Source organism: Taeniopygia guttata, chromosome 1A (genome assembly GCF_048771995.1).
Source record: "Taeniopygia guttata chromosome 1A, bTaeGut7.mat, whole genome shotgun sequence".
NCBI classification, from domain to species: Eukaryota; Metazoa; Chordata; class Aves; order Passeriformes; family Estrildidae; genus Taeniopygia; species Taeniopygia guttata.
Genome location: NC_133025.1, coordinates 57,693,972 through 57,716,511, shown reverse-complemented (window position 1 = coordinate 57,716,511; position 22,540 = coordinate 57,693,972). Strand labels below are relative to the sequence as shown.

Here is a 22,540-nt window from a genome sequence, read left to right as displayed (position 1 = left end):
GTCCCGTCCCGCCCCGCCCCGCCGCCGAGGCAGCCGCGCCCGCCCCTCGCTCCGTGCATGGAGAGCCCTTCGCTGCCCGCCCGAGGGAGGGGAGGTGCCCGAGGGAGGCGACGGGCGCTGCCAGTGCCGAGGCCAGCAGGGCAAACCGGAGCTGAGTGAAGAGCCGCCGTTCTGGTTGCAAACGGAAAGATTTCCAGGAAAACGTAGAAAGTCCTGACTTGATACCAGCCCAGTACCTGTCACAGGCACGGCCTCCCGAGGCTGATGGGGTCACAGACCCGTGGCGGGAGAGCACCTGGCCAGGAATGCCTCCAACCTGCAACGCGAGTTGTATCCCCCGGTCTGAGACTGGGTGTTAGGGAAAGGTGCTTCACGCAGGGGGCGGTAAGACACTGGAACAGGCTGCCCAGGGCAGCGGGCACAGCACCAAGCCACACCGAGCTCAAGGAGCGTTTGGACAAGGCTCTCACGGTGTGACTCTTGGGGTGTGCTGTGCAGGGCCGGGAGCAGGACTGCACGGTCCCGAGGGGTCCCGCCCAACTCGGGATATTCGGTGTTGCTGTGATTCAAAGCTGATGGAGGGGTGAAGGGCCCCGTCCCCGTGCGGTACAGCCCGATCCGAGGGGACAGCTCGGGCACGCGCCTCCCTCGCGGCACTCGGCTTCCGGCCAGGCTGTCGCTGCTGGCCCTTTAAGGGGCGGGGCGCCGCCGCGCTCTGGGACGCTGATTGGCTGGGCTCGCCCCCTCCCGCCCCTGCCCCCGGTGCGGGCGGCGGGAGCGCGCGCGATGGTGGCCGGCGGCGCCGCGCGGCTGCTCCCGCTGCCGCCGCTCGCGCGCGCCGCCGCGGCCAGGCTCCGGCTGGCGCCGCCCGGGCGGGCGGGCTGCGGGCGCTCCGGGCTGCGCAACGCCCGCTGGGGCGCCCTGGCCTTGGCCGTGCCCGCGGCCGTGCCCGCCGGGACCGCCTGGAAGGAGAGGCCGGAGCGGCGCGGCCCGGCGTGGGCGGCGGAGCGCGGAGCGGAGCGGCCGCCACGGGGGCTGCTGCGGCGCCTGGGGCTGCTGCTGCGGCTGGGCGTCCGCGCCTGCGGGCTCCTGCTGCGCTTCGGGCCGCTGCTGCTGCTCTACCCGCTGGGCCGCCTGTGGCCCGGCATGGGCGCCCGCTGGCTGCGGCTGCTGCGCAGGGCGGCCGAGGCCGCCGGCCCCACGTGCGTCAAGCTGGGCCAGTGGGCCAGCACCCGCAGGGACCTCTTCTCGGAGGCCTTCTGCGATGAGTTCTCCAAGCTGCACGTCGAGGTGAGCCCGCACCCGTGGGGCCACACTGACGAGCTCTTGAGGAAGGCCTTCGGTGAGGAGTGGATGGGCATCCTCCAGTTCCCGAGCCGGGAGCCGGTCGGCTCGGGCTGCGTTGCCCAGGTGTATAAAGCCTATGCTGACCTCGCTGCCATCGGCGGCTCCCGGGCCGAGCAGCTGGAGCCGCCCTCGGAGCTCAGGTCCGCCTTCCAAGCGTGGGAAGTGTCAGGCTTTAGAGGCCTCCTCGGCTGGCTGAGAAGGAGGAAGAGCAAGGACATACGGGATGAGAGGAGCAGGGAGGAACTGAGTTCTGCGGACTGCTCCCAGGGAAGTCCCGGGAGTGGGATGTCCCTTATGGAGCAGAGGGCCAAGCCACTCCTGAGCGCAAGTCCGTCATCAGCCAGACATCTCGTGCCCGTAGCCATTAAAGTAAGTCATGTGCCGAAATGGTAGATGTATGAAAATGGAGCGTGCTGGACGAGGTCCCTCAGATTTTAACTCCCATAGAGAGGAGCAGCTGGCCAGGGCCAGGTGGAGCAAGAAGGAATGTTCTCTCTTGGTGTCCTTTCTCAGCACTTTTGTTCCAGCCAGCCACAATCCCCAACTCTTGCCAAAAGGAGAGCTCGAGATTTGACATGGCATATGGGTACTAGGAATGCCTCCAAGGGTCCAATTTACATTAAAATAATTAGTATTAAGGTTGGTTGCACCTTCCAGACAGCAAACCTCTTCTCTGCTTACATGAAGAAATCTGGAACATAAAAGTGAGTTCCAGAAAAGTTTATTTAAAGAAACCTTGTGTTTGAGCAGCTTCAAATACTGCTCAAATTATTTGAAAAAGTAAGGGACACGGCAAGAGTGAAAGTGGTGCAAAATGTCTTTGGGTGAGACTGTAGTCTCCAGCACAGATACACTGAATGTGACAATGATAAAATGTTTCTCTATAACCAAATCAATGACAAAATGTGAATTCTTCTGAGGACTAGCTGAGGGAGCTGGTTGCCTCCCATCCTAATAAGCTGGGTTCTATATATTTGAAATGTATCACTTGAGCTTCTTGAAAGGGAGTGTCTGGGGAGTTGATCTTGCCACTGCTCGTTCTTGTGCAGGTCCTGCACCCTGGGCTGGTCCACCAAGTCCAGATGGATCTGTTTTTCATGAAGATGGGCAGCCGCATCATTGGCCTTCTCCCTGGGTTCAAGTGGCTCAGTTTGACAGAGATTGTGGAGGAGTTTGAGAAGCTTATGATGCAGCAGGTATGTGCCAGGCCATGATCCCCAGCTAAACAAAACTGCCCTTTGTCTTGCTCTGGCTGGCTCTGTGTTCACACCACTACATTTTAAATGGTTAGATGAAGGCGGGCTTGCTCTTTGCTTCTGTTCTTTAGTCTAATCAAATCACATAACATTACTGCAGGAAAGCTTATACGCTCACAAAGTAGCAAAGCAGTGAAAAAACAGTCTTTATTAGATCTAAAATGATTTTTTAGACTTTGAAAATAATGTTTAGACTTTGAATGTGTTTTCTAGTGGACAGCCTGAACAGCTAGCTAGCCATAGTCACAGTACTTTTTGCAGCATTGTGAAAGGTGAACACTGGGGAGACACCTCTTCTTAGGAAAGAATCTCTCCAAGCAAGTACTCAGGCATGTGGGGTTTTTTTCTATAATTCTACATATATGTTTGCAGTTTGTACTCACTAGTCATGTTTGTTAGCACTGAGATATATAGGCATAAATAATGTTTTCACAGAAGTTAATAACACATTCTACCTTGTATTATTATCAGACTCAAAGTGTCAGTGAAATTTTGCAAACAGATCTGAAAACATACTGATTTGCTAATGTCTTCTAAAGACACAGTCCTGAAACATTGCTACTATCAAACTTACAAAGATCTCACTGCAGGCTTAATTTGGCTTATGTTTCTATAAAATGAGCCATTATCTGCTAATTTCATTTTTGTGTCTAGATTGCAGAGTCTGAAGTCTGCAACAAGCTTTTGAAAACCTTAATTATTTTCTACAATTGCAAAACCTCTGCACAGTAAATCCATGATGGTAACTGTTGACTGTGGTCAGATGTGACTCAAGGTCGTCATTCATACCAATTTGGCAGAGTTTGGATGGATGTGCAGAAGTCTGAGGGTTAGGAGAACATCTGATAGGGTCATTGAAGCTTTTTCCCTTTGAATGAACAGGAGTTATTCCTGGGATATTCCCCACTGCCGGACAAGGGAGGTGAGGCAAGGTTATCCTGCCTCCTTGAGCAGTAGCAGACAGTAGGAGAGATGCCCTTGTGTCAAGACACTGGATCACTGAAGAACCAAGCCTGGACTTGGCATAGTGGATTATTTTGTATACATTACATTCAATTTCTTCCTGCTATGGTTGCCTCTCTGTCAAGTGAGGCTGGGGCTGCAGTTCTTCTATCCTGTCTGCCTGCCTTGCTGTTTGGACAGCAAGCTTCCATTCAGGATAGGATTGAGTTTAGGATCTTGTTGTATTTTTGACTATCACATGGTCCTGGTCTATTTTGAGACACCATGCCTCTAGAAAGGCACCCATATTTCAAAGGCTGGGACCTGGCTGTGCAGCATTCATTACCCAGTCTGCTCCTCTTCCATCAGGGAGGCTATGAGGGTGTAAAAAGCACCACTCTTTCTTTGTTTCCATTCTGGCTTTCTGACTAATTTTGTTGGTATTGAGTATTGCAACTCACACAGGATCCTGAAGATCTGATCCTAATTGAATCTAATTTCCAACCTGCTTTCCTATTTCTCCCTTGAGATTGACTTGCGCTACGAAGCCAGAAATCTGGAGCGCTTCCGACAGAATTTCCTAGATGTCGATTTTGTGAAGTTTCCCACTCCCCTTTGGCCCTTGGTAACAGCAGATGTTCTAGTGGAAACATTTGAGGTAAGAATTGCAGGGTGTGGGTGTGATGGTAGCAGTGAGAAAGCCCCAAGGAGACCGTGGCAAGGAGGTGTTTTTGACCTCCTCCTTTCTTTTTGAGAAGGAGGGGTTGGAGGCAGAAGGATGCTTCTTTCTTTTTTGCTTAAGGAGATCAATGTCCTTCCTTAGTGTCTCTTCCACTCTTTTTGTTTGCAAGCAGTGCATCCCTGAAGACAGGTAGCAGACAACTCCACATAGAAGTGAACAGTTGGCCTGAAAGCAAGCAGACCAGCAGTGGGTGCAGCCACCCTCTGCTTGCCTGTGCTTTGCAACTAGCACCGTGATTTACCTCTCCTCTGTGCTGGGTCAAAGCAAGCAGCTCAGCAATCTGACACTTTCTGCTCCTTGCCTCACTTCCCTTGTGGATGTTGGAATCACAGACCAAAGCTACTCTCAGGCTTAGTTTTCCTGCATGTGACCTTGGCAAGGGTGTTTCCGTCCCTGGAATCCCATCTGTCTGTCCAAGGAACCCTTGGTTCTCTCACGTTCTCCATCGCACTAGGTGCAAGCTCTTTCTGCCAAATCCTTTCTAGGGTATTATCACCAGCTTCCCCCAACTTGTGGCACCTAGGTGAAGGTGTGTTTGAAGGTGGGGTGCAGGGGTTGTTTGACTGCAGCTCTGTCTCTGTTTCAGGAGAGTGAGCCCATTTCACATTACCTGCACGTGGAGATTGGCGCGGAGCTGCGGCAGAGACTGGCCAGGATGGGCATGGACATGCTGCTAAAGATGGTAGGCACTTGGCTGGGCTGCAGGAGAAGGTTGTTTTCCTGCAGAAGCTATTCATTTTGGATAATAAGGCAATGTGGCTAAAGAGAGAACCCATTTGCTTCCTACCTGTATCTGGTCTGGGTAAAGCCTGGGCTGGACATGCCCCTGACACAGAATCCTGCCACTGCAGAGGGGACATTTGCCTGAACACAGTAGGACTGGCCTGTGCACCTCAGTCAGCCTTTGCTTAGGACACCCACTAATTCATTCAATGAATATTGACCTACTGCCCAAGTATCTTAAAGTGCAACATTATTAGCAAATGCCATGTGCTCTGCAGAGATTGTGGATGCGACTCAGAGGGAAAACAATGAGCTGGCTTCTTCATTTATCAACTCCTCTAAAACTGTCTTTTTGTTAGGGAGAACTAAATCTCGGGTAAAGACAACAAACCTGGCCAGATTCAGCTTCTGACTGTCTAGTTCTTCTGTGGCTGAAATAATCCCAAATGGTCTGGAAAGGAGTGTTGAGAGGGTGGTACAAGTGTCTTGTGAGGGGCTGTGAGAACCAGCAGGGAAGAGTTGCAAAAGCTCCTGACAGTACTGAGTGTGTGGGCAGTGCATGTCAGATGAAATGCTGCTGCTAACTGCAGCATTATGCTAGAGCAATAGTGAACCTCAGTTCTGGCTTCAGGTAGTATGACAGGCTCTGAAATAGCTTTTACCACTCAGAAAAGCAATGCTGGAAACAGAATAGTTGTATGCTAAGATTGGTTTCAAATTTTAGGAGAAGAAAAGAATTAAAGGGCAAAAAAGCAACTTTATGTCTATAAGTAAAACAAATACCTCTTTCTTGAGTACTCTGCAGTTCTAGTCCCTTGCTGTCCAGGACTCTCTGTTTCAAGGGCTGCAGCAGAGCTAGAAGAGGTGCAGAGGAAAGCAGATAGGATGATTACTCATGTGGAATGGCTTCCATACCAGAATGGTGAAATAATTAGGACTCTCTACTCTGGAAAGCAGAAAGATGAGTAGTTTATGACAGAGATTATGCAGTCATGAGTGCATGAGAATGAATATGGATCTAATATGTAGAGTTTCTCAATAAGGAGGACATAAAATTAACAGAAGTAATTTTTTTCAGGCAACACCAAAACCATATTTTTGTCACAGAGCTCTAATTGGCAGTTGAACAAATTGATAGGAGAAATCCATGAAATACAAAGATAATCTCCTTGGGGCAGGAAGTCCTGCAGTCCCAGGCTGCCGGGAGGCTCAGGGAGGGAGGGAGTAATGTCTGGTTCTTGTCCTCTTGCCAGTCTTTCTGGTGCTAACTGCTAGCAGAGTCAGAGAAGAGCTACACAGATTTATTTCCTCTTCTCTTGTTTTCCTCACTTTTCAATAGAGTTGTAATGTGGGTTGGTGTCCCGCACTAGACAAACTTAACCCCTCACTATAACCTTTGCCACTGAATAGCAAACGGCCTATTCCTACTGCATAACTCTTTGCTAAGGCCCACCAGTATGCCTCAGTTTAGGGCTAATTGCCAAAGGGCACTGCCATTCCCTGCGGGGACTCCTGGCTGTCCTACCTGACCTCTAGCAAACATTGGATTGCTTCACACAGCTCTGCTGACCTCCTGAGTACCCGAGCTGGTCTCCAGCAGAAGCTACCTCCTGTGGTGCTGCCAAGGGTGCTGTCCCATCACTAGTAATGACAGAGAACAGACCACAAACAACCCTCTGCCATTTGCCTGGGGCTTTGGCATCACCAGCTTTGCTTGGAATGAGCTGCTCTCACACTTACCTGTCCTCCAGATCTTCGTTGACAACTTTGTCCATGCCGACCTGCACCCCGGGAACATCCTGGTTCAAGGCACGGCATGGCCAGGCAGCGCCCGCCCGGAGCAGGCAGTGGTGCCTGGGCTGAGCGACACCGTGGTGCTGGGGGTGCAACCATCCCTGCAGCAGCTGCGCCTGGTGCTGCTGGACGCAGGGATTGTGGCGGAGCTGCAGAGCGCCGACCTGCAGAACTTCCGCGCCGTGTTCACAGCTGTGGTCCTGGGACAGGTGAGGCCCCTCTCCGGCATGGGGCTGGCTGGGGAAGGGAGGTGGTGCAGAAAGAATCTGATGGCCAAAGTGAGAGTTTTCTGTTTTCCCTTAAAATGCTAAGAGGGGCAAGGAGCCTTGCTAGCATCTTATCCCCAAACACAGGGATAAGTTATTCAGCTGCAGCAAGGAGGCTGCCAGAGTGCAGCAATTTCAGGGCCCCAGGAAGTAGGAGGTGCTAAGTGGAAAGCACTTGCTGCTCATTCCTGGTTAGGAGTACTTCTGCTGCAAATTAGGACTGCCTGGGAGCCACTGTTGCAGAATCTGTTGGGTTTTGTAACAGAAGAGGAGGCAATGGGTTAACATCTTGATCTGCCACACATGCTCCTCTCTGCAGCCTTGGTGTTGGAAGGCCCATATGCCTTCCTCCATTTTGCTGTTTTATCAGCATCTGTAGAGGAGAGGAAGGAAAACAGGTGTGTGTGTGTGGCGGGGTCTGACCTCTGCTGGGCTCCTTTATGTGAGGGGAACTACATTATCCTCTTCCCCCCTTAAACTCACTGTCAGATGGACTAGAGATCCCAGTGCTTCTGTCTCCTGTTCATTCTGAGGACAAGCATTGTGCTCCTACTTGCCTGTTGCTGTCTCTCAGCTGCAGGGTGAAGGGCTCACTAACATAGCTCAAGAGGGACACATTTTGTCCTGGTCTGCTGAAGCATGCCAAAGAATCCATGCTAAACCTTGTATCCAGGGCCATCCTGTGCTGCCAGGGGCACTTCTCAGCTACTAAAAGCAAGAACTGCAAGCATCTGATTGCAAGTCACCAGTGACCAGGTTCTGGTTGTGCTGTTCAACTTGTTTCTCAGGGGGAGAGGGTGGCAGAGCTGATCCTGCACCACGCCCGTGCCAACCAGTGCCAGGACATCGAGCGCTTCAAGGCTGACATGGCAGAGCTTGTCACCAAGGCCCGGGGGAACACCATTGCCTTGGGCAAGGCAAGTGCACCATGTCACAGTCCCACTTAGCTGCAATTCAGTGCAACTTGGCACTGAAAACTGAAACAAAAAGGTTTTTTGATCAGCTGTTAAATTCTCCTTGTGTACTCCAGCTTCAGGTGGGAAATCTCCTCTCGAGTGTCTTCAAACTATTGATGACCCACAAGGTGAGGTTCTGTCCCTGTCTGCCTTTAATAGCTGGAAGTTCATCTGGGGTGGGAGAGCTACTGGGAATATGAGGGGCTAATAAGGAGGGGGAGTGACTTCTGAAGCAAACTGCTAGGAGAGGAACTGCAGGAATGCATCCAAATGTTGCAGGCATGCTGTTTCTCAGGTCTTGTACATACTCTGCCAAGCCCAATTTCTGTTTTGTTTTTTTTTTTTCTTTTTTTGTCTCAATACTTAATTTAATAGTTGATATTGTCTACTAAAAGGAGTATTTTTGTAACACCTATTTTTTCCTACCTTTTTTATAGTCCCTTAGACTATAGATACCTCCTTATAACTGATTATTTGGGGGACAAATTTCCACAGCTGCAAACAACTTTGGAAATCAAAAGACCTGTGGTGGCTTGAACTGGGGTTGTCAGCCACAGTCCAACTGGTGGAGTTGCATTATAGTTTCAAATTATAGTTGCATTATAGTTTCAAAATACAGTTGCATTATAGTTGCAAATGCTCTCCCCAGCCTCCTCCCTTCCCTCCCAGCTCAGGCAGAGCAGAGCTGGTACCTTGGTTGAAGGGGTACAGAAGAAAATAATGTCCACTGAGTCCATTCAGTCTGTTGTGGTTCTAGGTGAAGCTTGAGAGCAATTTTGCTTCCATCATCTTTGCCATCATGGTTCTGGAAGGACTGGGACGTTCACTGGACCCTGAACTGGACATCCTGGAGGCAGCCAAGCCACTGCTGATGAAAACTGCAGTTTCTGCCCTCAAATAGACTCCTGTGGCTGCTGCCCTCTCCCTGTGGGGGCTGCCTGTGCTGCCTGTCAGCTGACACAGAGGAAGCTGAAGGTGAGAAGTCACAGGTACCCCAGGGATGTGGTGTGCAGTGGTTGCTCTCCACTAATGCTGCCTTCAGTCATTTCAGCCAAGCACCAGGCATGGGATAATCTGAAGGTCTATTCCAGAAAGCAGGAAGAATTTGCACAATTGGACATCTCCCACTCATTGCACAGTTCTAAGAGCTATTGTGCTCTGGTAGATTTTAAAAACATCTTCAAAAACATTGTTAATTGATCAAGTCTGTTTTAAAATATATCAGGTTAAATGTTTAATTTACTGACTTACCTGCACTGTGGTATGAGAAATTATGTTCTAGCATTACCTAAGCAAGACATTCAAGCTGAAAAAAGCCAGTAAACCTGTTTGTCTTTTGTACTTTTAACTTCTACTTTTATTGTAGAAGTGTCCTAACATCCTGCATGTAGCGGTCTGCTCTTAGTCATTTTGGATGACAAAACCAGACCATTAAAATTTTTTTTCAAACTTCTGTACTCTAGTACATTATGATAGGAGTTTGGATTATAAACAGAATAATAAAATATTTACCTAGGCAGAAAAACCTACTCCCATAATAAAAAACAACTTCTGGGAATATTTGTCTTGGTCTTAATTTTTCTCTTTCTGAAACTTAAGAGGGTTTTTTTCCTGGTCTATGTGATTTTCTCTACTGGTGCTCCCCTGGTTTCATTCTACTCAAAACCTTAAATGATATGGAAATAGTTAGGGTTTTTTCCCCAGCAGGTTTCAAACCAGAGTCCAAGCATTTTCCTGATAGATCAAAACCCCACTATGAAAGTTTAAAATCAAATAAAGCCAGAAGAAGAACTGGATTACATGTAGCATTTACAGTCAATTACTTTAATAGCAGTATTAAAATGATTTTATGGCTTCATTTTAATAGTGAGAAATACAGTCCATGAATGATTGGAAATAGTGTGGTACTGAGTATATTCCCAGACCTACCCTGTGTGAAACAGCAGTAGAGCAGGGTCTCTGCAGTGGTCTGTTCTCAGGTGGTTAAGCAATGAAGAGAAAGTGCATAAGCAGACAATCTGCTGTTTTATGGTGATTATAAAGTAATGATTAATAGCATATAAACGAAGTCTGAAAAATAAGTTTCAATTCAGCTCAGTATATTTCATTAAAGTACTTTCCTTTAATCACTGCATATTCCATTTCCAAGTGCATAAGGATAAAAGCAGGATTAGAGTTTAACACCTTGTAAGTTTTAGGCTTGTTTCTTTAAGTCTAGTTAGAGTTATAAGCAGGCAGAGCATCGTCCTAACCAGCACAAGATTTTATGTAAAAGAGAACTCAAACAAGAAGAGGAGCAAGCAACCCCTCCAAACATTACCCTAAAGAAAATCTCCATGTGCCACCAGCACCCATGTTCCCTCAGGAGGTGCGTGCCAGGTCTGGGGCACAACCATCCATGTTCTTGCTGAACAAATTCCAGACAACTTTTCCAGACACTCAGCAGAGTGGAAACCGTTCCAAATGATGGGATTTTGTGTCTAAAATGCTAAACTGTGCCTCACATGTAGCTTCCATAATCTGAAGCAAGTTACATTTTTTCAGACCTTAAGTCTGACATTTTGTTTGTTAAAGCCTTCACCTTCTATTTAAGTTCATCTTTCCTTTTCCCTTTTTTTTTTTTCCTTTAAGTAAAAATCTCAGGATGGCTCATGCACATATATTACGGATCTTAAAGTTTAAAAATACCCAATTTAGGTATGAAGGTCTCAGAGTAGTTTGTAAACATCTGGATGAGAGTCTTAACGTTGTCTTTTTAGGGAAAACCTGAAGGCATAGCCTCTCCATTATCCCTGGAGGAATGCAGTCTGACACTTACTGCTAGGAAATCTGGCCGTTCAGATTTGGCAGGATTTCAAAGGAGCTCACTTTTACAAGTTTTCTTTATTTTACTTTCTTCCTTTTTTTTTTTTTTTTTTTTTTTTTAAGAAATTGCCATCATTGCTGGTGCTGTATTCTAGTAAGATGCATACATTTTCATAATGTGCCAGAAAATGTGTATCATGTTTCTAAGGGCACACAGAATGTCAGGCTGAATTTAAATTTTGTATCTAGTTTGGTTCCAGGCATTACTTGAAACAAAGTATCACATATATTGTATTCATTTTAGCACAATTCTGTATAAAATAAAGATACTTCCATAAAGCTCTGGCTATTTCAGCAAATAAATTGTGCCATGTCCATTCTCCTTTCCTAAATACCCGTGTGAAATTTCTGGTGACCCAGAATTGATCAGTGCATTTTGTACCTCAGATGATGTGAGGAAGAGGGAGCACTTCAGGATGTGACAAGCTTAACCTCCTCCTTTGGCACCTCCACTCACAGCAATGCACTAGAAAACCCCTCCTTTCTGATGCAGAAAAGTGCCTCTAGATTGCCCTTCTGCTCCCTCTCAGGGGAAGGGGAAGCCATGACCCCAGGAAGAGAGGCAGGTGAAGGACAGAGCAGTGGAAGTGCACTCTGGCTGCAGTTAAAGGAGATTAGAGACCTCTCCAGGAATCCTGATGCCACCTGTCACCACTCTGCTCTGCACAGCTGACTAGACAGAGCAGGTCTGTGAACTGCTCCAGGCCCTGCTCAGCCAGCCTGCAGCTTCCTTATGTGAGCAGGGATGCCTGGAGCAGCAGGAGGTTCTGTTCCCTGAGGTACTGCTGGAGGGCACAGAGTTTCTGGCCTTCTTTGTCCATCTTCAGATGAGAACTCTCTCCCCTCTGGAACACTCTCACTTTGGCAGCCTGGTGCTGGATTTGCTGTTTGTCCTGCTCCTGGGATTCTTGTTCCAGCACTTCCTGCCGTGACTGCATTCTGCTCCTCAGCAACTCCTACATTGAGACATTCAAAACTGTACAGTCAGCCTTCACACCAAATTTCATCCTCACTTTTCATCTCTGTCCAGCTCTGGGGCCCCCACTATAAGGACATGGATCTTGAAGAGGAGGATCATGAAGATGCTCAGAGGGCTGGAGCACCTCTGCCATGGAGCCAGGCTGGGAGCTGGGGTTGTTCGGCCTGGAGAAGAGAAGGCTCTGGGGAGATCTTAGAGCACCAGCACCTTCCAGTGCCTGAAGGGCTACAAGAGATGGAGAGGGACTTTTTACAGGGCCATGGAGTGATGGGACAGGGGGAATGGCTTTAAACTGATAAAGAGTAGGTTTAGATTAGATATTAGGAATAAATTCTTTCCTGTGGGGGTGGAGAGGCCCTGGCACAGGTTGCCCAGAGAAGCTGTGGATGCCCCATCCCTGGCAGGTTGGACAGGGGGTTCTGAGCAGTCTGGTCTAGTGGAAGGTGTCCCTGCCCATGGCAGGGGGGTCAGGACTAGAGGAACAGAATCCAAATCATCCTACAGCACTATGATTCTCACTAGTAGAAGTAAGAAATGGATATAATCTATGGAAATTAATTCCTTGCATGCAGAAAGACTTATTTTGTGGCAGATACAGGTAATTTTACTTTCCACCTTTCATCTTTATACACACGTCAAAAAAATGTTACCCTTTTTATCTCTAAATGATACAGTTATATTGGATGTAAAACAGGTGACATATACAAATACTCCAGATACTGACACTGCTGGAAACGTGGCAGAAGAGGAAAATAACTTCTAGAATTGCCCTTACCAGCCTTTCTTTCTCTTGTTCACAGCTCCTTTTGTTGCTTTCTGCCTGCAACTCCTCTCTCTGCAAACTCGGTCTGTAAGAAATGAAGCCTCTGCCTTGCCTTCCTCTCCTCCTCCTCTCGAAAGGAGTGTTCCTTCCTGCTCCTCTCAGCCCCAGCAGCCTGGAGCAGTGCCATGTGCTGCAAAGCTCTCTCTTTGCGCTCCAGCTGTTTCTCCAGCCCTTGCAATGTTCTCTGATGCAATCGCTGCCTGTTTCCAAAACAAAATTTCTCAAATTTCTCATAAAGAAAGAGCAATAAAAAAGAAAGACAGTGCATAAGACACAAAGCAGATATTTTGGCAATCTGTGTTCAGTTAATATTGCAGGTCAACCTCTTTGTTAGGTTATGAAGATTAAACCTGTGTCCAGAACAGAGGCAGCAAAAGCCCCCAAGGGGCTGGTGCCTGATGTCAGCAGTTTTGGTCTGAGAACAGGCCTGAAGGGAATCTGCCCTTGGAGATAATGCTCTGTACCCACTCCCTCACACCTCAAGCACTGATTTTATCCCCAGTAGGGAACCACTGTGACCCCTCTGCAGAGCCCAGCAAAAAGCACAACATGGGGTGTGCAGGGATGAAGGAGAGCAGCAGGGAGCAGATGTCACCAACCTTCCAACATTTAGCACAAAAAGCAGTTAGTTCCCAGCATCACCTCTGGCTGTCCCTGCGTAGCTGGTGCCAGGTGCCATCTGCATCTTGCTGCTGCTCCCTCTTCAGCCTCTGTTCCTCTTGCCACCTTTTGTGCTCAACCTTGGCTCTGTTGAAGTTCAGCTCTTTCCACTTTTTCTGAGATGCACCACTAAGGATTAATTTCTACGAGAAAAAAAGCAAACTGCACCCTTAGTCCCAACAGTATGTTGTTCTAATGCACACTGTAAACACACAAAACCAGAACAGTCCAGCTTTAATGTCACTCCTGGGGCCTAGAAACTACAAAGGCTCACAAATACTGTAGTGTTGATTTCCATCCATGAAAACACTGAGGATGATGCTAAAACCTGTAGAAAACATTAGGCTTAATCAACAAAGAGGTGTCTGAAAGTCCAGTCTTAAGAGCTCTCCATAGGTCAGTAGGCTGTGCTGTTCTGGTGTTGAGCCAATGCTTAAACTCCTCAGTTTTTGGGTCAACTTCTGGATTGGATGGAAATCCAGATTCTGATCATAAAACTTAATATATTCCTTACTAGATTTTATTAGCAAGAGAAATACCTGCCCCCATCTGGCCAAATCCAGAACATTCCCGAGTTCTCTGCAGGTTTTGCAACTCTTCACCTTTTGTTGTCTGGGATTTCTACCCATGCTCAAGCAGCCTTAGTGTTTTCTTCAGCAGTTGCTTCATTTCAATGCTGCAGTGCTGCTGATTTGTGTTTTTAAATGCACTGTGCCATGTACAGAGATGAAGGAACACCTACAAGGCCTCTTTTCACAGCCACAGTGAAATATTTATTTGTTTTTGTACTCCTTACAGTACCCTTTATGAGGGAAGTGCAAGTAAACACCACCAAACCTTTAGATATACAGTTATATTGGATATTCCAGTTTACATTGCTAGAGCTGTTTGGGGCTGGAACAGTTCCCCCAGAATATTTTCCTCTGTCAAATGCATCCTCCTATTCACAAGTGCAGTTTGTATGTTCCTGCTATCAGCTCTCCTCTGCAAACAGAATGTCTCCTTCCAGTGCTTTCCTGAGGACAACTTGAATACCACAAGCTGGAAAACACTACAGGACTTTCAAATAATGATCCTGCCAGTCTTACACAGCATGTGGACTGGTTTATCTTAACACATTGATCTGTATGGCTTCCCAGGGGCTATAAACAACTTTGTTCTCCAGTGTATTGCTATTCTCAGCAAAAAAAATGTACCTTGTGGGTGTGTTTAATGACACACACAAGGAGAGATCAAAGAAAGAATCAAAGGTGTTTTGTAGGTGGGAGGTGAACAAATGATGTTTTCCAGCAGGTAAAGTACCAGCCTAAGGATCAGAAGACTTCTAGTTCCACCCCTGCCCTAACATGCACTCTTTGCTGTGAGCCTCAGATGACTGCCTAAACTTTCTCTTTTTTGCTTTCAGTATCTGTAAAAGAGGATTTTTTTTTTTTTTTTTTTTTTTTGCTATCTAGTAGAGCTGGCTGAGAAGCTTATTTAGAAGAGATTATAACTAACATACAAAAACATCCTGTCAAAAGCGCTGAGCAAAAACACCACAAGTACCCTGTCCTGCACAACGTGGGCTGCCAAGTGGAGCTCTTAAGTCTCTATTCATGAATAACCATTATTCTACACAGGCATCATTCCTGTTGCAGCAAAGTCCTTTGTGAAAGATCACAGGAGAGAACATTCTCATATGACATAAACAAATCTCCTCATCCCAAGAACTAAACCTAAATACTCACTGTGATGCTTTTGCCTTTTAGAAGGTTTGGGAGATGTGTGGCTCTCCCAGCCAGCAGGCGTGAACTGTGTGGTCTCTGCACGCGAAAGGCTGATCTGATGGTCAGGCTGTCTTTCTCCAGTGATTGATTCACTTGGGCAAAGAAGCTCTGGCACTGGAAAGGAACCAAAGCACTGCTTCCCAGGGAAGGGCTCCTCTGGGAATGCTGGACTGGAGCTTCTGCCACTCTGGACTCAAAAAGACCTTTCAAATAAATCAGGGCAAGGACATATGAGAATATAGGAAGCTTATAAAAAGAAAGCAAATTAAAAGAACAAAAGGTCTGCTCATATGAAATATATTCAAGTGAGGATTTTATAATATTTTCTTGTGAAGAAGTGGGACAGTTTTTAGGCTCTACAAAAGAGGTTCCAGCTTTTCAGAAACAAGCTTGCCATTGCATTTAGGCAAGAGTTTGGCCTGGGAAACTGAATTTTGCCTGCCACTTCTTACAGCTACTCAGGCTAAAGGATTGTTTACATGGTATCTCTCATGAACTGCTCTGAGATGAGTAAAAATGATAAATCTTTTGATAAGGCAATGCCTGAGCTCCACACCCTGCTCTGAGACAGGAGACATTGTCATGGGCACAATCTTTCTAACACAGCTTTTGGGAACTGAGAACAGAAGCAGAGTTTGCTCAACCTTCCTGCTAGGACAGGGCAGACCTGAATGGCAGCAGTTGCATAGAATGATGCTGGAACACCAGCTAGGAGGAATGTGCACTCCTGTTTAACTTTTAATTCTCCCTCTTCCAGCAGTGTCACAAAGCAATAACAGAGAAAGCTTTAGGCTTTCAGAATCCCCTCTTAGATGTCTGCAATTGTCACAAAGCTGAGAACAGGAACAAATTGATCAAAATCATGATCCAGCCTCTTTTGGCTGTTCAGGGAAGAAAATTCTACTCAGTGACATGATAAAGCAGTAGTTTTCAGCACAGATAAGAGGATTGTTTTGCAGCAAAGCCCTGGTGAAATCTTGTTGCTATACACAGTCACAGTTAATGTTAAATATTAATTTTTACAGTAAGGAAATTTTTATTTATACTGAGCTTTACGATATAGGTTAAAAACCCCCAAAAGCTGCTACTGCAGTAGCTAAGCTGTAAAAGCCAAAAAGTCTCAAGTTCCATCTGAAAATTGCTTCACTTTGAGAGAAGATGAATAACTTCTCAAGCCATAGCACCATTAATACCTATATATAAAGATGGCATTATGGTATTTTCTTGTGAAGCACCAAGAATTATGGTGACAGATCTTACACATGATGCCATCCTACACTGATACTATGCGCTAAGTCTTATGTTTGGGAAAAGAGTTACAGCTCCAATACCATGCTCATGTTCAAAATTAGCTTCAGTTTCAGCATCCTGCTGTCTGCTCTCTGCTTCTTCCTTGTGATCTGTCTCTATTAACCAGCTGTCTGTGTTGACAGCAGCATCAACCACAGCATGAACCGTCTCCCTCTGAGGGCCCTAGAAATAACAAGAAATGCAACCAAAATCCAGACCTGATAAGGAAAAGAATAAACTTGTTATTCAATGAATTTACATCATAAGATCTGAAGCTGTAACTGAAGTTTAGGAGAGAATTAAAAAAAACAATTTCGGGGGACTTCTTTACTAAAGAAACAACTCATAGATAATTCTGATCACTTCCTGAGTTTCCCTATGTCTCCTGGATGACCTGAAGTACTTTTGCCTGAAAGGGTCCAAACTGGTACAAAAGAGATCAGGCTAGATGCACTCCGGCTGAAAGACAGCCCTGCTTCTGGCATGTGCCAGAATTTGGATTCCAACCCTTGCAGAGCAATGGAGATAAGTGTGGCAGTAGCTGGTGCACATGAACTTCCTCCTTACTGATCCTCACCCAGTGCCCTGCTCACAAGCACCAAATCAGCTGCTGAGGACTACATAAATCTCTTGTGGTCCTTGACTGGAAGAGGGGACACCTCTAACAGGGTGGAGATGTTAAAAGAATCATGCAAGGGACTTCCTTGGTATGGAACAATCCCTACTATAATCCTTACCCAGTGTCAAGTCTTCTGACACTTTTTCCTTTTTTTGCCTTTACCTCCTTCACACAGAAGCAGAATGCAGAGGGACTGGGCTATGCAGCACTTCTCATACTCTGAATCCGTGGAAGAGGTTCTAGAAGCCTGCTCCACCCAGGGATAATGACAGATTATAGCTCTTATCCCAGTCAAAGGAAGGCAGTGCAAAGTCTCCCCATTCTTTAGAAGGAAGGCATAAGGAGCAGGCTTAAACCTCTAGCTTGGTACCAAGGGTAGTAAACTTGCAGTAACAAAGCAGATATTTATGCAAACAGCAGACCATTTATTAACAGAAGAGCTAGGGTGAAGCACTTTTTACCTTCTCAGTTTCTATAACCTCGCAGTCCTCTTCCAAACAAGACCTAACATCTTCTGGAACATTCTCTGTCTCCAATTGCTTCTCTTCCTTTTTCTCTTCCTCTCTGGGAATGCTTTCTGAAGATGCAATCCTCAATTCAGACAGTTGCTGTTCTATTTTCTTGTTGAGCTTTCCTTCAGTCAGGCTTGCTCCTGGGATGAAGGCGTTTTCCTGCTGCACTTGGCACTCTGAAGACCGTGTGGATTCCCAAGCTCCAAGGCAGCACTGGGGAAGGGAGGTACACCCCCAGCTGCACTCTGCACAGGGATGAGTGGGATACAGAGCCTCTGGGAAGAAATCCAGGCCCAGGTGACCCTGTCTGTAGTGCCCTGAGGCTCTATAACCTGGTGCCACAAGGTATGGGTAATCCAAGCTTGATTCTGCCACCATCTGCCTGGCTGCTAAAGGCATCTGCAGCTCCAGGATGATGCGATCGCTTAGGGGCAGGGGAATCCGCAGAGCTTGGGCAGAAGACACCTCCTTAGTCTGCCCATTCCAGAAATTCACAAGCATTCCCCTTTGACTGTGTCCTATGCATATTGGAGGGGGGGGGGGGTGTGTGTAAAAAAAAGGCAAGTAATGTATTAGTAGCACGTCAATCTGTGTGAATTATCTCATAACGAGCAGGAGTTAAAAGTAATGACTTGTGTTTTAGACAATTCTGTAACAACTTCCATGATTTTATTCTTTACAGGTTTAAAATTTGACTTTCTCCTGAATTTCCTGTGAGGAGACAGGAGATATTAAAAAATCACACTTGCCACAGCAGGTTGGATTTTACCCTGAAATATCTGGAAAGCAGACTAAAAGATAATGAGGTTACCTTTAGGAAGATCAGGAATGTTTTTTGACTTCTGTTGGGAGGATGCTATCCCCAACTCCTAACCTTTTAGGAAGTTTTCACCCATAGAATAAAGCAAAGGCAAATTCTGTGAGCTGCATTAATTCTGACCCTGAAAAAGTGGCTTAGAGCCAACAATAAAAACAGGATGAAGAGAACCCAAGCAGAAGGAGGTGAATTCTCTGTGCTGGAGCCTGCTCTCTTCCCTACACTAACCAGCACCTATGGCAAGTCCAGTGCTGATAAGAAAACTAAAACATTCAGTACCTAAAGGTGCTTCTGTGTTCTCCACAATCCTTAGCACAGTGCCAGGGCCAAAACGTTTGGCTGGAGCCTCCCATGGTGCCAAGACTCTGTCCCCTGGAGCAAGAGGCTGTCGCCGGGCATCTTCGTAGTGCAGAATGTCATAGAGAGGTGTTTCCTGCCAGCCACGCTGGACCTTGCCCTTCGGAACACAACTTTGGTCAAACTCAACTAAAAAGCCTTCCCTGGAGCCCTGCAAGAGTAAAACATTTGGTTTGCAAGGCAATTTGCAAGGTCCAGTTAACAGCAAAGCTTAAGTACTAAGAGGGAAGTGGCAAAAGTCCCAGGAAGTAGAATGTGATCTGGGAATGCAGCTTTCCTCACTGTACTGTGTCCATACAACTTCAAAAGTGAATAAAAAGCTGGGACTTAAGGGGCCACAGATATTTTTTTCTTCCTTTCACTTTGGAGTTAGTTTTTAGTAAGAACACAATTAGCAGTCTAAGGCAGAACTCTACCAGGAAAACCTCCCACCAGAAAAAGAGCAGCCAAAAGAAACTGTGTATGATGCAGTTCAGAACTGCACATACTTCACAATCAGAAGGATAACAAACAGTCCTTCAGCAATCAGAAGGGTAAAAAAGCAGTAAAAAGTCACAATTGGCATAAATTAAAGTACTTTAATTGAAACCTTCAGCAGAGAGTAAGGGCAAGATCTACTGCCAGATCTCTGCCTTCTCTGCAGATCTCTGAGTGCACTTACACAAATAATACTGTCAGCTCCTACGCCAGCTGATGTCACTCGTGACTATAACTATCCCAATATGTTCTACCCCACACTGAAACTCACAGACATCCTCACCTACACCAGCACCAAAATTTATTAAATTAACCTGCAAAATGAACTAGATTTTAAAAGAAAATCTGCAGGGGGGATTTTCTGTATGGCATCCAAAATAATCTCACAATTCCCAAAAACAAAGATAGAAAAGAATGAGGAAAGCTCAGAGTTTAGTAAAGAGAAAGTGGACACTGGAGACAAACATTTTGGATTACTGGCTGCTGTTTAGCTAACCAACTCTGCTGCTAGACCGGGCAAAAGTAGACAACAGGGATAAGTTGTCTCTGAATAAAAACTCATTATAACTACAAAAACAGATTGGTCTCCAGGCTGTTCTTACTTGCAGGGCTCCTCACAGCAAACAGCCAGACAGCACCAGGTAACAGATGAAAACAGGGCGTGGGGAGGCAACAGTGGCTGGGAAGCGCACTGTAACACTGGAGAGCCACCTCACAGCAAGGGCTTGGGAAGAACAGGGAAAAATACCACACATGCTCTTACAGCCAAGTTCCCAATAAATAGTTACCTTCACCTCCTGGACAATGTGGCCCAGGTAGTAATAGCCATCAGTTTCTCTCCTTGCCAACACACGAGCTCCCCTCAGGACACGGAAAGCCTCCAGGGATAAACCAATGAAATTCCTTTTGCTTGAGGGTATCAGGGACATGCAAAAGGGACCTGGGTTCCAGGCACAAACACGACAGCTGTGGAAAACAAAAATACAAGATGCAATGAAAAGCTGGGCACCAAATACTCTGCAACTTACTAAAAACAAACTAAATCAACATGGAAAAAAAAAAAAAAAAACAAACACACTCTGCAATAATCTTCTTTGTTTCCCAGCTTTTTCTTCTCTGCTTTTCCAGTGACCCACCTACAGATTATGAGCTTACTGTGTTATTGGACATCTTGGCAGCAGAGAGCTACAGGAATCTTTATTAGGTGTGTGGCAGCACCGGACACGTGAGATGGACGTAGAGCTTACCTGGAAGGGGTAAGGAGGAGATGGAGCAGAAAATGAGCATGATTTTTGAACACTTAAATCCTTAAACAGGAATATTTTCTACAAAGTTGAAATTTACTTTCAGTTTATTACTTCTCTTCATAATTCTTCCACTGTATCTTGTGGTACTATGCTGCTTATCTGTAAATTCATCACAAATGGTTTTGATTTTGAGAAATAAAAGTTTGGAAGGAAGGAATATTAAAAAAAAAAAAAAAAAAGCCTAAGAACTATGTAATAAACTCCCATTTGCACCTGGTTTCTATTCAGCTGCTAGGTGAGTAGCAGGGGTGGGCAGCCAGTGGCTGTGTGTGCGCTGCTGCAGCTTACACAGCTTCCAAGCTCCCCTGGCAAGCAAATCTGAAAGGTCAATGAAAGGACCTGAAGTCAAGGAAGAGCGAAGAAAGTGGGGGTTCAATCTAGGGAGACAAAGTTGCCTCTGCAGGTCAAAGCCAGCAGTGGAGACATCCAGCCTGAGCAAGATGGGAAACGTGGGGTGCTTGAGAGCAAGGACACAGGGAGTAGAATGTCAGGCACTACAAGAAGGCAGAAAGACAAAATACAAGGCAGTTGGAAGGCAGAACTCACAACAAAACTATGAACTTTTTATTAAAGCATTCAGCTTTTATGGAAAAACATAAATTCAGTATGGAGCACACTGCAAGGTTGCAACACATTGCACACGGTAAATAAAAACTGGTTGAAAAGTTTGCTGCTATTCCCTGGAAGCTGCTGAAAATGGCTCAGATGAGCAGGGAAATTTAAGTTCCTTAATTACGAGGATATCCACTGCTGCTTCAGCTAAGGATGTCAGGTGTTTGGGGTGTTAACAAATGGAGAAGATATTGTTACTTATTTAAAATACCTTCAGGAGGGTTGCAGAAACTCTTCTCCAGCTCTTTGTCGAGTGTTATCCAATAAAGATTCAGGAGGAACTACAAGTGTGGATTAATCTTACATTGGCATCATACCTTGTCAGGAGGAGTAGAGGAGTGTTGGATTCCTTGAAAGGACCCCCCTGAAAGTCTGGGTAATTTCTCCATTATTTTTTGGTTGTTTCTTTCGTGATCACTTCAATATCCCAGAAGGCACATCATATGCATTACTGGATGCAACTGGTTCTCCACAAGAAGCTGGCAGAATTCCTCTGACCCCTGCTCCGGCATACACCGGTGAACAGATCCACCCACCGGTAGCACGGGCTTTCCATCCTCGTCAAAGTGTCGGGACTGAAACCAGGCTGCAGCTGCAGGAACACTGCTGAGCGAGCACCAAGCAGGCAGGCGCGCCGCTGTTACAGCTGTGCGAGAGGGAAAACGGGAGAGAAGAACACAACTCTCTCAGATGCTCAGGTGGGAATTCTGTACTGGTGTTTCTTTGCCGAGGCGTCGCCCCCGCGTTCCCATTCCGGCTGCCGGCCCAGAGAGGGGGAAGAGGCTCCGCACCAGCGGCTTCCTCTGCGACACCCCAGGGCGAGTCCCGCATCCCGGCCCAGCCACGGCGGGAGGCGCCGCCGGGACAGCGCCCGCGCCCGCTGCCCCGCAGCCGCACTGCTGGGGCTGGGCTGCCCAGGCTGGGACAGACGGACGCGCTGCTCCTTCCGCCCCTTCCTTAAACACCGGCAGCCGGAGCCGCCTTCACCCCGCCCCTCCGAAAAGGAGCGGCTTGGCTGGGGAGATCGCCCCGCTCTGCGCCCCCCGTGGGAGACGCCAGCTTTTGGGAGAACTCACGGAGAAGCCGCCCTTGGAGCGGCCCCGGCGCTCCCAAGTGCTGCGGGGAGTGCGGGGGTTGTGCGTGCTGTCCCCGCGCCCCGGGACACCGCCGAGCCCCAGCCTGTCCCCGGGCCGCCACCACCCTTCCCGGGATCCCTCAGTGCCGCGGCTGTCTCCGTTTCCCGGGATACCTCAGTGCCGCGGGCTCCCTCAGTTTCCCGGGATACCTCAGTGCCGCGGGCTCCCTCAGTTTCCCGGGATAGTTCGGTGCCGCGGGCTGCCTCAGTTTCCCGGGATCCCTCTGTGCCGCGGCTGTCTCCGTTTCCCGGGATACCTCAGTGTCGCGGCTGCCTCAGTTTCCCGGGATCCCGC

The 22,540-nt window shown here is 47.2% G+C and overlaps 2 protein-coding genes across 13 annotated transcripts; one reads left to right on the top strand and one right to left on the bottom strand.

Moving 5' to 3' along the window:
• The first annotated feature begins 771 nt into the window (after window positions 1–771).
• Window positions 772–9,584, top strand: ADCK2 (aarF domain containing kinase 2). Its single transcript, XM_002197570.6, has 8 exons — window positions 772–1,716; window positions 2,397–2,543; window positions 4,075–4,203; window positions 4,874–4,969; window positions 6,762–7,013; window positions 7,859–7,987; window positions 8,101–8,154; window positions 8,784–9,584. The coding sequence occupies exons 1-8, from the start codon at window positions 787–789 to the stop codon at window positions 8,925–8,927; spliced, it is 1,881 nt and encodes a 626-aa protein (XP_002197606.5). The 5' UTR covers window positions 772–786; the 3' UTR covers window positions 8,928–9,584.
• Window positions 9,585–9,822: 238 nt separating this feature from the next.
• LOC105758592 (uncharacterized) lies at window positions 9,823–22,537 on the bottom strand. Of its 12 annotated transcripts, XM_072923544.1 has the most exons (12): window positions 22,450–22,535; window positions 22,360–22,377; window positions 21,428–21,756; window positions 20,347–20,438; window positions 19,980–20,157; window positions 18,637–18,865; window positions 17,490–18,058; window positions 16,451–16,592; window positions 15,081–15,322; window positions 13,336–13,496; window positions 12,646–12,893; window positions 9,823–11,847 (listed from the first exon to the last, which is right to left on the bottom strand). In XM_072923544.1, the coding sequence occupies exons 3-11, from the start codon at window positions 21,497–21,499 to the stop codon at window positions 12,665–12,667; spliced, it is 1,914 nt and encodes a 637-aa protein (XP_072779645.1). In that variant the 5' UTR covers window positions 21,500–21,756; window positions 22,360–22,377; window positions 22,450–22,535; the 3' UTR covers window positions 9,823–11,847; window positions 12,646–12,664. The 12 variants fall into 12 exon arrangements, with proteins under 12 accessions (XP_072779645.1, XP_072779644.1, XP_072779646.1 ...); XM_072923543.1 differs by lacking the exon at window positions 22,360–22,377 and having other exon boundaries at window positions 22,396–22,537; XM_072923545.1 differs by having other exon boundaries at window positions 19,986–20,157; window positions 22,360–22,509.
• Between the last annotated feature and the right edge of the window lie 3 nt (window positions 22,538–22,540).